Below are 13,673 nucleotides of genomic sequence, written 5' to 3' on the forward strand. Positions count from 1 at the left end.
AGTATAGGTATGCAACAAAGACATGCAGAATTACTTAAATGTGATGCCCTAAAAATAAAGTTTGGCCCAAATGACCATAAGCAAAAGGAAAAAAAACTATTGTAATTAGAAATAAATTACCATGAAGATATACAGAAAGATCCATATGAAAAAAATTGCCAAATTGAGCTAAATGAGAATCAAAATAACATACTACATTACCCTTTTGGCATGGAAGATGCTCAGTTATACAGGCCGATATAGCCAATAGATCTCAGTCTTGCAAATGTCTAACATCTGCCTACCAACTATTTCCAGGTTGCAGTTTGTGACATAAGGAGTCTGAGCCTTTTCCGGGGGGCTGGGGCCTATCCCAGCTGCCACTGAGTGAAAGGAATAGTTCACCCTGTACAGATCGCCATACAAATTAAACAAATAACCAGGCACACTCACTCCTTGGGTCAATTTTAGAATCATCAATCAACCTAACATGCATGTTTTTGGACAGTGGGAGGAAGCCGTGACACCAGAAGAGAAGCCACGCATGCAACATGCAAACTCCACACAGAAAGGCCCCAGCTGGGATTTGAACCATGAACCCTCTTGCTGAGATAGTGCTAACCACCACACCACCATGCAGCCCACTTATATCATTATTATCTTTTTTGTTCTTCTTATTATTTACGTGTTTGTTCCCAGGGGCCCATTATTTGAGCACGTAGTGACTGTAAACACGATGGGTGTGTGTTACTCTGTCGCCCCCTGTTGGCAGCCACTAACGAGTGGACGTGATCTCCGCCTCCCGTCGCTGTTGTCTTCTGCCGTGTGCGAGTCCCTCTGTGCGTGTGTGTGTGTGTATGTGGTGGAAGCCAGCCGAAAAGGACTAAAAATGGCGCTTACTTCTCAAGGAACAAAGAAAAAAGTTTGCTACTACTATGACGGTGAGTACACAAGTGGCTACACTTTCGAGAGCGGACGCACGGATGAATGATATCCGACTCTTTGCACCAACCGTGCTTCCAGTTTCTTTCACGTCTTGCTAACCTCGCACGTTAGCTAACAGCTAGCTTGAGTCGCTGGCGGTTCATCATCATCATCATCATCTCAGGCTGACATTATGTTGCTGGGTCCAGGGTGATGATGCCCTAATAACATTTACGTTTCCCCTAAAGCCGTAAGCGGCTTTTAATATACTATTTTACACATTTTAACCCGGTATCAATACTTTGATTGGGTCAGTTAACGTCGCCGTCTAGCGCGCTAACAATGGGGATGTGGGTCGTTCATTGTCAATACAATTAGTTAACGCTGAGCTAATACTGAAAAAGGCTCATCTTTCTACCGTCTAAAGTCAGATTTTTTTTGCTATAATTGTCATTAATTGATGTATATACCAAAAACACTAATGTACCAGGGTAGTTATTGTGGTTTAAAAGAGACTAACTGATTAAATGATCCTGATTGGGATCAGGAGCAGTCACTAACAGACATGGGTGACATTGTTGTTTGAGTGATTTCCTTCACATCTTTTTATTTGTATGAATATTTAGTGGTTCTTGTTGCTTAAGTCTTGCACTTTGTGTTAATATAAATAAATAATGCAACTTGCTCTGTTGTATTCATTCTCCCCTCAGGTGATGTTGGAAACTATTACTATGGTCAGGGCCATCCCATGAAGCCCCACCGAATCCGCATGACCCACAACCTGTTGCTCAACTATGGCCTCTATAGAAAGATGGAGATATATGTATGTAACATTGAAGAATACAACTGCATAGCCGAACCACTCGATTGTGTGCCTGAGGCTCTGATCTGTCCACTGTTTTGCAGCGTCCACACAAAGCCAGCGGAGAGGAGATGACGAAGTATCACAGCGATGATTACATCAAGTTCCTGCGTTCGATCCGACCAGACAACATGTCGGAGTACAGCAAACAGATGCAGAGATGTACGCTTTGTCAGAGAAGTTAATCAAACTCACTGTGACAGCAGAGAGCAATATTAAGGCATGTTCTGTACTGTTGCTTTGCAGTTAATGTGGGGGAGGACTGTCCAGTGTTCGATGGTTTATTTGAGTTCTGCCAGCTCTCAGCTGGGGGATCCGTTGGTAAGCAGCCTTTATTTGAATGCTGTCATTGCCTTAGTGCTCTGTTAAGTCCGGTGTAAGCAGACTCACTTTTCTCATTGCTCCAGCCGGCGCTGTGAAGCTGAACAAGCAGCAGACAGACATCGCGATCAACTGGGCCGGAGGCCTGCATCACGCCAAGAAGTCTGAGGCTTCTGGGTTTTGTTACGTCAACGACATCGTTCTGGCTATTCTGGAGTTATTAAAGTGAGTACAAAAGCCTGTTAAAACAGTTCAAGTAGAAGTTTTCTTTGAGTGAGAGGATGGTACTTGACATGGTTGATGGTTAATTTAGGAGTATAAATAAATGGTAAATATATAATTTCAGAAACTATCGAGAATCTCCAGCTCCATGGATTAAAAACTTGAAGCAATCAAAGATATTTTTCCCTGATTTCTAGGTACCACCAGAGAGTTCTGTACATAGATATTGACATCCATCATGGGGATGGTGTGGAGGAGGCTTTCTACACCACAGACCGTGTCATGACTGTGTCCTTCCACAAGTACGGAGAGTACTTCCCCGGCACCGGTGACCTTAGGGTACGTCTTTGATGACTTTAATTTAAAATGTCAGTGAGCTAAAACACTTACACAGAGGTTATGTTTGTCTCGTCCTTTTTAGGATATTGGTGCCGGCAAAGGTAAATATTATGCTGTGAATTATCCACTGAGGGATGGCATTGACGACGAGTCATATGAAGCGATATTCAAACCTGTGAGTCCTCTCGGTCGTTAAAACTTTGTCGACGCCTGTGTTTTGACGGTGCAGAGCCTCTGTGATGCTGCTGTTGTTGTTGTTTGTGTAGATCATGGCCAAGGTGATGGAGATGTACCAGCCCAGCGCAGTGGTCCTGCAGTGTGGAGCTGATTCTCTGTCAGGAGACAGGCTTGGTTGTTTTAACCTCACCATTAAAGGCAAGTTGATGTAATCATTTCTTTTCACATGAAATTACAAGCACATTGGTCTGGAAGTGTCTGGAATGATGTCTCCCCCCCTGTGTGTTTAGGCCATGCCAAGTGTGTGGAGTACATTAAGAGCTTCAACCTGCCACTGTTGATGCTGGGTGGAGGAGGCTATACTATCCGTAATGTGGCCCGCTGCTGGACATATGAGACTGCTGTGGCTCTTGATAGCTCCATCCCCAATGGTTAGTCCTGGTGCCCACGTGGCTCTGAAAGCAGTTAGTCTAGTTTTCATTAGATATCCGATTCTTTTGTTATGATTAGGAAAATCTTGAGCTTGTGTAAATGTAAGATTTTTAAACTTTTTTTCAAGTTTTTGTCTTGTAGAATGAATGTTTTATTCAGTTTTGAAGATCGTGGAACTTAACGCTATGATCGCTATTCAAAGATGTCTGTTTGGGCTTCTTCTTCCCATCACATTGAGCTGAAGATGTCTTCATAACTTAACTAAACGCAACATTTAGTATAGAGGGATGCTCAATATTGGATAAATGTGTAAGCAAAGTATGTTGAGTCTAAAGCAAGAGTTTTCAGTGTCATGAAAGAGTCTTGACATAAAAAGTTTTGAATGAATTTGGCCGTAAATATTTATATCCTTTAATCAGTTATTTTCCTGATGATATTCTCTACATGGGGGGAATATGTATACATGAAATCCTGCTGATAAAAGAAATGTAGTTACAGCAGCGCAGGCCGTGCATTATCACACAAAAAGTGCCATAAAAGATTGGGAATCAACACTGAATACTCATTCAGTTGATGCAGAAAATCCATAATCTACTTTTAAAGCCAGTTTGGATTCAGTCGTAGAACAAATACAAATATTGTTTAGTCTGTTAGACACTATTTCAGAGAGTATTCAGTTAATTAAATCAATTTTACTTCGACCAGAAACTAACATGATTCCCACACGTCCCATTTTATGGGACAGTGTCATACCTTAAGTCACCTGATGATTAAATGTATCAAGTTTCAGAGCTTTAATTATGCAGCTGTCAGTTTGTAAATAAACGGCTGACACTGAGAACACACGGAGGAGTAAAATTATTATATCGATTTACAATTTACACATCTGCCAGCAGTCCTCTCTCGCCTTATTTGATGCCATAGATCCTTTTTTTATACACTTCATATCTCTCTGTTATAAAAGCCTCTTCCTGACAGCAGTACGTAGCACACGATTAATTCATTTGTGCAGAAAATGTGCCCGACGTCCCCTCTGTTGGACCAGAGAAGCGCCTGAACAAAAATGTTTGTCGTTAACAGCCATCATGAAGCGGATCATTTCTTATCGGAGTCAGTCAGCGAGTACTTAGAAATCCTGCTTGTTTTGAACTTATTTTGTAGTACCCTCCTTGGGTGAAAAAACAAAGGCAGAAAACATTTTTAATTAACAGTATTTCAATCAAGATGTATATTAATCCAAATAAAATTTGTCTCGACTCAACAGAGCTCCCGTACAACGACTACTTTGAGTACTTTGGACCAGACTTCAAGCTGCACATCAGCCCCTCCAACATGACCAACCAGAACACCAACGACTACCTGGAGAAGATAAAGTTAGCCCCTAAAACTGTTTTAAGATTCAGCTGAATGTATGTTGTGAAAGTTTATGACGTAGTTTAAGAATAAGCTCTGCAGAGCAAGGTGTAGTTAAAAAAGCAGTTTTCATCCGCTCATTGTGACCCATTTTGTGTTTTGGTCAGTATTTCACTGTTCTGCATTTTGTCCTCCAGGCAGCGCTTGTTTGAAAACCTGCGAATGTTACCTCATGCCCCTGGAGTTCAGATGCAGGCCATCCCAGAAGATGCTGTGCAGGAGGACAGCGGAGATGAGGAGGAGGACGACCCCAACAAGCGCATTTCCAGTAAAAGCTTCTTTTTTTTTTCTCCTCATGGTCACAGTTGTTTTCACCACAGATCGTTTCTCTTTCATCTGATGATGCAAATCGGTCAAATAGCATGTTTTGATTCAACCCTGTCCTCCGATCACATTCAGTCCGGGCTCACGACAAGAGAATAGCATGCGAGGAAGAGTTTTCTGATTCAGAGGATGAAGGCGAGGGCGGTCGCAGAAACGCAGCCAGCTTCAAGAAAGCCAAGCGAGCCAAAACCGAAGGAGAGAAGGAGGGAGAAGAAAAGGAGAAGAAGGGTGAGGAGGAACCAAAAGGTATCTTAATTATTTATTTTCCTTTATTCTTATCTCACTCTTACTTGATTTTTTTCTCTACTTTAGGAGATAAAATGTTTATTAAGAGGCGTGATGATAGCTTCGAGATATTTTCAATGATTTATTTATTTTATTTTTTTACAGAAGTAAAAGAAGAGGAGAAAGTGCCAGAGGAGGAGAAAATGGACACCTCAAAGTGAGAATACACTGCACACACACACACACACACACTGACCATGCTGTCCAGGAGGAGCGTTAATCATTTCTTTACTCTGGCTCCTTTAGGCCCAAAGAGGAGTCCAAGACCCCCTGAGGCCCTCAGACCCAGTGATGCCAACACACCAGTGCAGATCTTAAAGCAAGATTTTTTTTCTGGATAAATAGTATTTTTGGATTGCTGCAGTGGAAACCAACAAAGACCGTACCTTTTTAAAGTGAGATCTCAATCCCTCAGAATGGGAGGGAGATCACAATGTTTTTAGGTTTTTTTTTTTTTTTTTCTCCCTTTCTAGAAAACCTTTGTAACTTTTCTGTTTTTGGCCACTCTTGAGTATTTTGTTTTTGTATGAATTTTTTGTTTTGTTTTTTAAACAAACTTTTTATGCTATGATAAATGCTTTGTCTTTGTGAACAACTCTGTAAAAATGGCTAAACACATGTCTGTTTTATATATCTGGATTTAATTTATTTAAGTCGTAGATATTTTGGCTATTTTTTTTTTTTCGTCTTTCTGCCACAGTTTTGTTCTGTGCCTTTGATAACGTAGTTTAAGCATGTCAATGTTATAGATCTTGTTCTGTATTATGTCTGTGTCACTGGGCTTGCCTGCCAAAGTCAGTGAGAGGTTGCATATTCCTGAACAGCTTGTACATGGGACATTGTAAGCAAACTACATTCTTCTATTTTTAGGTCATAAATTAGTATTTGTCCTTCAGACTATGTGGTGTCTTTGGCTAAATTCTGCAACTCCTGACTCAAAATTTTGGAAATGTTCCTTTATAATAATAATAAAAAAAAAATAAATAGCTGTTGCTTGGTTTAGCGTCCCGTGAAAGGCGCAAGGAAAATGTCAGATTGCATTCATTGTATATATTTTTATTCTGAAAACATTAGTAAACACGTTCCAAAAAGCTTGCAAATGTCTTTTGAATGAGACGGCGTCTTTACCGCACTGACAAAAGCTGCCGTAACAACTTAAGATTTAGTTAAAATACAGTTTTTTTTTTTTTAATGGCAGAGAAAATTCAATGTCTGGTTAAAACTCAAGATACAGTTGGCTGGTTTTCAAAATGATCAATTCAAACAAAACACGAGTAGCTCAGACAACAGCAGAATGTTCTCTATAAACGGTAAAATGCCACAGCTTAACACACATACGCTGGAGCCCATTCACACGCACACACGCGATGCATTTCGTCCACCTGAGGCCGGTAGTTTATAATTAGGCCGAGCTGGATCAGAGCCATTCGCTCTGCTCCACTGCAGTGCCGTCGTCCAGCAGCTCATCCTGCTCTGCAGGCTCATTTTCAGCACTGGGCTCTGGAGCAGGAGGCAACGACAGAGTTTCCACTCTTTTCTGGATGCGCACCTGAAACGTTGAGTGTAAACTTAATAAAACGCAACAAAGGGAAACTAACTCCAGTTAAATTAAACAAATGAGCAGAGCAGCGTGCTTATTGAGGACCGAATACATTGAACAACATGAAAGAGACAACGAGATTTCATTGTGGAGCATGAGATGTCCGTTCCTGATAATGATTTAACGTTAAGTGTAACTTAATAGTTTAATCAATATTTAATTGCAGCTTTAAAGTCTTGAGGGATTCCTTTACAAGTGCTTATTGTACAAATTCACACTTCACTTAAACAGGTTAAAAGCAGCCAATGACAGCATTAAATGTGGAAACATTTTCTTTGCAAGACCTTATTAATCAATCTTTTTATTTTTTTTTACAAATTCAGAAATATAACTCTTAAAGTTTGCTACTACAATGCAACATGGCAATCGCCACACAGGTCGGTGACCAACGATGGAGTCCGCAGTTCAGGGTAAGACGCGACAAGGTCACTGATCTGGCGGCAGCTTACCTTCTTACCCCGGAGTGGCTTCCTTCTACACGGACAGATGTAGAGGAAGGAAGTACAGGCAGCAAAGCAGCGGAAGGAGAACACCGATTCCACGATTGACATTAAGATGAGAGGTACCCACAGAATTATTGTGGCTGTCTAGGGGACAATACAGACACAAATAATCACTAAACACTCTTTATTTATTTATTTTTTTTAAATATCAAAACCTGCACATGGAATCAGTAGACGACTGTTGTACTTACATAAATGCGGGTGGGATCAAAGGGGCACTCGTATGTAATGCTGGATGAGCCGACAGTATCATCAAACTTGGTGCAGTGTGTTAGCAGGATTGATCCTTTGTGAATAATGGCTCTCACTACAGCAACCGACAAGCCCAAGGCAGAGGCAACGCCCAAGAGTGCTGCCACCAGGCTGAAGACCAGCAGAACCCACTTCTGCATGGACGACATACGCATTTTAAAAGTGACACATTCCAAACTCATAAAATAAGCTTTATAAGTTTCAAATGCAGGCCAGAGGAAAAAATAAAATTGTAAACGACAGGAGCAGATAATGTTGTTTCGTAGATAATATTTTAGTCCGTTGTCAGATGAGAGAAGCTCAAATTCAACATAATTGTCAGTCTTAAACTTCTTTGGCTCTGTCTGCAGAAATAAATCTTACATCCCTAAAACCCAAATGCTGAATTACAATTACAGGCTCAGTCAAAATATGAGTTCCGACCTTCAAATAAAATACAGATTCAGGCCATATGAAATATATCGGGGTATATTTCCACAAGAAAATAAACAAATACAAATGTGTGTGTTTTAAATCTTAATCCAATAAGTCAGAAAATAAGTTAAATATATACTTAATTCCCATATTAAGTTTTGAACTATGAATTGAGTCAGTAAAAATGAACATCTTGGCCATAATATTATACTTGTTCCATACTCTTCCTAATAAAATACATAACTAACAGTTTAATGAACGGGGTCATTTAATATTGCTTTATGTTTGGCAAGGAAACAAAAAAAACTTAAACTCTTCAATTGCCTAAAACAAGAAGGATCTATTTGCACTCCTTTGTTTAAGAGACAACCATATATCATCGCATTATGCTGACTTTACTCCAAACAAGCTTTATGAGAGTTTTATGGGCTTGGCCAGTAGTGATCTATGTGCATATTGCACTTTCTTCAGTCATCACGTGTAATGTCCAGACAGATTCCTTAAGGTGCCTCATAATATAGACAGTTTTATAACAGAAGGCCAAAAGGAATCTCAAGACAACTTACTGAAAGTTTTTGTTGATGCCTTTAGGGTGGGTTTGGGCTTTACAAGTAAATAAAAGTGCAAAACTGGCTTAAAGAAGCTAAAATAGCAAGTATTTTTGTGTAAATGGGAAAAGGAAGTCACATTACAGAGAACCTATGGAGAAGATATTGTGAAATTCAACAGACACGTTTAACCTCGTTGAGAGCCTTTTGTCACCATACAAAAATACAAAGTTTGGGCAAGTCATTAACAAATAATTAACATTTTGTTAGATAGAACTCTTTTTTCTGACCCCTAGATTAAACATTTACAAACAAAAAAACTAAATTCTTGTTTGGAAGCAGCTGAAAAAGCAATCACAAAGAAATGTTTAAACTAGAGAGAACTGGTATGATATGATTTATGAAATGTTCATAGTGAGAAGAATCACTTTCTTCTTGAGGGTCAAACAAGTGGAAGTTTGAGAGAGGTGGAAATCACATATACGATGCCCTTTTTGTAATTCCTATTTAGTTGTTTTTCATAAACACACACAGGGCTCTCCCTGTGTTCGTAAATTAGCTTATCTGCCAAGTTGGTTATTTTGTAATGATGGCATTACGGGATTTCAAATACAGAGAATTTACATAAAAATAGAGTAGATGTAAGAAGGAAAAAGAAATGAGGCTGAAAATCAACCGGATGCCGACTTAGATATCTACATTCACATGCACTTAGTCAAAAACAAAGGGCAAGTTCTAACAGGAGCCAGGGAATGACAGATGTATGCTGAAAGGAGGTGGGAGAAGCCGTTATAGAGAGGGGAGCGGTATTTACCAGGATCCTGTTTTTCTTGTTTTTTGACAAGACAATAGCCGTTATTCCAGCCATAATTCCCTGCAGGGACACGAGCAGAAACATATTTCATCATAGCCTGATGATACAATAATAGGCTGCAACTTGAAATTTTAAATAAAAAAAACATGCATGAACACCATTTACCCAAAGTTCATAGCAGTATAGCAGCGAATGAGAAATGAGAGCTCTTATATGCAACCACTTACTATCAGGCCTGCCACTATAGCAATGATGTTAGAGATGGCGTACGACATAGTTCGGGCCAGAGCGTGCACATTGATGTGTCTGAGCACAGCGCCGTGCACCAGTGCTCCCAGAAGAAAGTTGACATGGCCCACCAGCACCAGGGCCAGCCCCATCTTCATCAAGGACTTGTTGTCCTTGAGGCTGGCACAGCATATTCCTGGAGGAAGCCGAAATATATTTTTCAGACCTCATAACCATAACTTAGCTTTGAGCATGGTGATCTAAAACAAATAAACAAGTGAGTCATCGCGACATTGTGTGTGCAAGAAGTCCACACCGTGATACTACGATACAAAATTAGAAGTATGTCAAGATCAGACCAACATCGCTAAAAGAAACTCAAACAGCTCATTAGCTCAGAGCACAAAAGATTTCTGAGAGCGACTTGCAACTGAGGTACCTGGAGAATGTGTGTTCACTGCAGTGTTATGGTTTCAACAAAATAAAAAAAAAAAAAAAAAAAAAGGGAAGTGGGACAGCAGTTAGAACTGCAGACAACACCACCCCCCCCCCCAGCAGAGCAGTTCGGTCACCACATTCATCCCTGACATCTTATCTACCACGTGCAACTAAATACTGCAGCTATGGCAACGGTTCTTCTTTGAGCAGGGCTGCGTAGCTCTATCTATTTCCCTATTCTGTGGAAAGTCAAAACACCCACACAGAGAAGCCTTGTAAGCCAATCCAGAGCCAAACAAGAAGAAGCTTTGGGTGTGGGATGTTCAAACATTCACCACCACATTTGCTTGGCCTGAAGGGTCAGGTAGCATCAGATAACTGCTGCTGGTCTGTCCCATTCATTCCTACATGTGGATGCTGGGAAAATACCAATGTTTATGATCATAATACTGTTAGGTCTTCTGTTTATTGCTATACTTTATACATGGCCAATATAGTGGAAGAACCATGGCAAAATCACTTGAATATAATGCTCATAGTCTAAATAAATGTAACTTGCATATTAACAGGTTCTCATAGCCTATTCCAGGGTGATGTTGGGATAGTTCTTTTATTCTGTCTGTTGATGTTTGTTTCGGTTTATAGTGACGATAGAAATGTTCAGCACAGGACCCATGCTTTAGTAGCGGGGTGAAGTTGGTTTTATATTCGACATTCGCCTATTTTCGGCCGGTGTAATTGTAATAGCGTCACGAAAACAGCACCAATTAGCCTCAGGATGATATTAATTTGTACAGAAAACTAAGACTAACATACCACAGGCTTTATCAACTCACCAAAGTAAGCAAGTCTGGCGAAAGATCAGAGTAACCGCGCCGAATATACTTCGAAGTGAACAACGGCAGCCAGAGCGCTTAGGGACCATCGCAAAAGTGCAACGCCTTTTTTTTTTTTTTTTTTTTAAATAACTCACTGGATATTCAACCAATGAACACCAAACCACTTCTGATGGGTTTGTGAACTCACTATAAAGCTTTCACAGCATTTTAGTTTCCAGAAAAATCATTTTAGGTAGAACATTAACTCTGTGCATAGTTAATTCCATTTTAGACTTTTATTTTTTAATAGCTCTCTTGTTTATAAAGATATCAACACCAAACCACTTCTGATGTGTTCATGAACTCATTATGTACTTCCCACACCCTTTATTATCAAGGAAACCCTTTTAATTTTTTTTAAAAAGGTATAAGTAATCACTGTATTTGATTCATTCAAATGTGTGGCTTTTATTTTGTAATAGCTCTCTTGTTTTTAAAGATATCAAAACCAAACCCCTTCTGATGTGTTCATGAACTCATTGTGTACTTCCCACACCCTTTATTATCAAGGAAACCCTTTTATTTTAATAAAAAGGCATTAGTAGTCAGTGTATATGACTCAGTCTTATTTATGGCTTTTATTTTGTAATAGCTCTATTGTTTTTAAAGATATCAAAACCAAACCACTTCTGATGTGTTCATGAACTCATTGTGAACTTCCCAAACCCTTTATTATCAAGGAAACCCTTTTTAATATTTAAAAAAAGGCATAAGTAATCACTGTATATGATTCAGTCATATTTATGGCTTTTATTTTGTAATAGCTTTATTGTTTTTAAAGATATCAACACAAAACCACTTCTGGTGTATTCACAAACTCTTTGTGTACTTCCCACACCCTTTATTATCAAGGAAAACATTTTCAAATAAAAAAAAGGCATAAGTAATCACTGTACATGATCCATTCATATTTAAGGCTTTTATTTTGTAATAGCTCTCTTGTTTTTATAGATATCCTTTGCTGATTTCACATATAAGGTGGCTACGTCATGTAAGTAACTTTGAATGTGTCTCTTATGTGTGTAATCTAAAAAATACATTGTAAATTGCATATAGCATTACTTCCAATGTCTCACCAATCTTAAGATTCCACTGTAAGCCAATAAATGCAGCCCAATCTATATGTGACTACTATTCTAACAAAAGACAAAAACTGCTCTTAGTTTTTTAACTCCTTACTGCAATTACTACAATGCTTATTACAAATGTTCTCAATTTTATGTTTAGAAAATTTTTGGTTAATCACTTTGCTTTTCAAACTCACAATTAATGCTAAACTAACAGAAAGGTTGTATGTTTCATGCATGAATAACAATTTGCATGTTTGATCTGAATTATCAGCAGCAATTTGGAAGAAAAAGAAGAGTGAAGAACAGTGATGAACAAATTAAAAATTGTGAAATGTAAAGAAATGATGCTCAGTGTTTTTATTCTCTCTAAGAACATTATGCGGTCTTTAAAGAAAAGCAAGAAGAGTTTGTGAATACACCAGAAGTGGTTTTGTGTTGATATCGTTAAAAACAAGAGAGCTATTACAAAATAAAAGCCTTAAATATGAATGGATCATATACAGTGATTACTTATGCCTTTTTTTTTAAAAAATAGAAGGGTTTCCTTGATAATAAAGGGTGTGGGGAGTACACAATGAGTTCAGGAACACATCAGAAGTGGTTTGGTTTTGATATCTTTAAAAACAAGAGAGCTATTACAAAATAAAAGCCATAATTATGACTGAATCATATGCAATGATTACTTATGCCTTTTCTAAAATAAAATTTAAAAGGTTTTCCTTGATAATAAAGGGTGTGGGAAGTACACAATGAGTCCACGAACACATCAGAAGTGGTTTGGTGTTCATTGGTTGAATATCCAGTGAGTTATTAAAAAAAAAAAAAAAAAAAAGGCGTTGCACTTTTGCGATGGTCCCTAAGCGCTCTGGCTGCCGTTGTTCACTTCGAAGTATATTCGGCGCGGTTACTCTGATCTTTCGCCAGACTTGCTTACTTTGGTGAGTTGATAAAGCCTGTGGTATGTTAGTCTTAGTTTTCTGTACAAATTAATATCATCCTGAGGCTAATTGGTGCTGTTTTCGTGACGCTATTACAATTACACCGGCCGAAAATAGGCGAATGTCGAATATAAAACCAACTTCACTCCGCTTGCTTTAGTAGCCTATGACTGTGTATCTAAACGTTTAGCATCCCATAATTAACAACTCCGCCCATTGTTTCATTTTTTTAGCCTACATGAAAATTTAAGAAAAACACAACAAAAAGTTAGGCCAAACAACCTTCTTAGTTGGATAAGTCTTCACTGTGAGAAACAGGTTACAATTCGTAGCATATAACACCAAACGCGGTATAGTCCTCAGTGAAATGCGCAGACCACGCCTAAAAACTTCACAACATACTGCAAACTTACAGCATGCAGTACGCTGACATTTTCATAAGACACACGTCAAAGTTATCGTACCTGAAGTCACCATGATGGATTGTATGTCCCCTCAGACCACTGATATTGTTGCGAAAGTTGTATTCAAGTCATTTTTGACAGTTTTCCGCCATTCCGCCTACGCTGCGTCGTCGACTTCCTTGACTAACATCTACCTGAGGACAAGCCGAGGCTGTCAGTCCCACCTGGGAGGAAGCCCCGCCCCCGTAGAAACATCGATGACATGTTTCCCCTGGCTTTAGGAGGAGATCACAGCAGATTTAAGTGTA

General features: G+C 39.1%; 2 protein-coding genes across 2 annotated transcripts; one reads left to right on the forward strand and one right to left on the reverse strand.

Moving 5' to 3' along the window:
- Window positions 1-777: 777 nt before the first annotated feature.
- Window positions 778-6,271, forward strand: LOC142402487 (putative histone deacetylase 1-B). The gene is made up of 14 exons (XM_075488013.1): window positions 778-920; window positions 1,614-1,726; window positions 1,810-1,927; window positions 2,012-2,086; window positions 2,173-2,311; window positions 2,506-2,647; window positions 2,730-2,822; window positions 2,914-3,022; window positions 3,115-3,255; window positions 4,521-4,629; window positions 4,807-4,937; window positions 5,069-5,239; window positions 5,384-5,435; window positions 5,525-6,271. The coding sequence occupies exons 1-14, from the start codon at window positions 869-871 to the stop codon at window positions 5,550-5,552; spliced, it is 1,473 nt and encodes a 490-aa protein (XP_075344128.1). The 5' UTR covers window positions 778-868; the 3' UTR covers window positions 5,553-6,271.
- A 47-nt stretch (window positions 6,272-6,318) lies between these two features.
- tmem54a (transmembrane protein 54a) lies at window positions 6,319-13,579 on the reverse strand. Its single transcript, XM_075488014.1, has 6 exons — window positions 13,426-13,579; window positions 9,637-9,833; window positions 9,410-9,469; window positions 7,573-7,767; window positions 7,328-7,465; window positions 6,319-6,827 (listed from the first exon to the last, which is right to left on the reverse strand). The coding sequence occupies exons 1-6, from the start codon at window positions 13,436-13,438 to the stop codon at window positions 6,696-6,698; spliced, it is 735 nt and encodes a 244-aa protein (XP_075344129.1). The 5' UTR covers window positions 13,439-13,579; the 3' UTR covers window positions 6,319-6,695.
- Between the last annotated feature and the right edge of the window lie 94 nt (window positions 13,580-13,673).

The sequence above is a fragment of the Odontesthes bonariensis genome, chromosome 17, assembly GCF_027942865.1.
Source record: "Odontesthes bonariensis isolate fOdoBon6 chromosome 17, fOdoBon6.hap1, whole genome shotgun sequence".
NCBI classification, from domain to species: Eukaryota; Metazoa; Chordata; class Actinopteri; order Atheriniformes; family Atherinopsidae; genus Odontesthes; species Odontesthes bonariensis.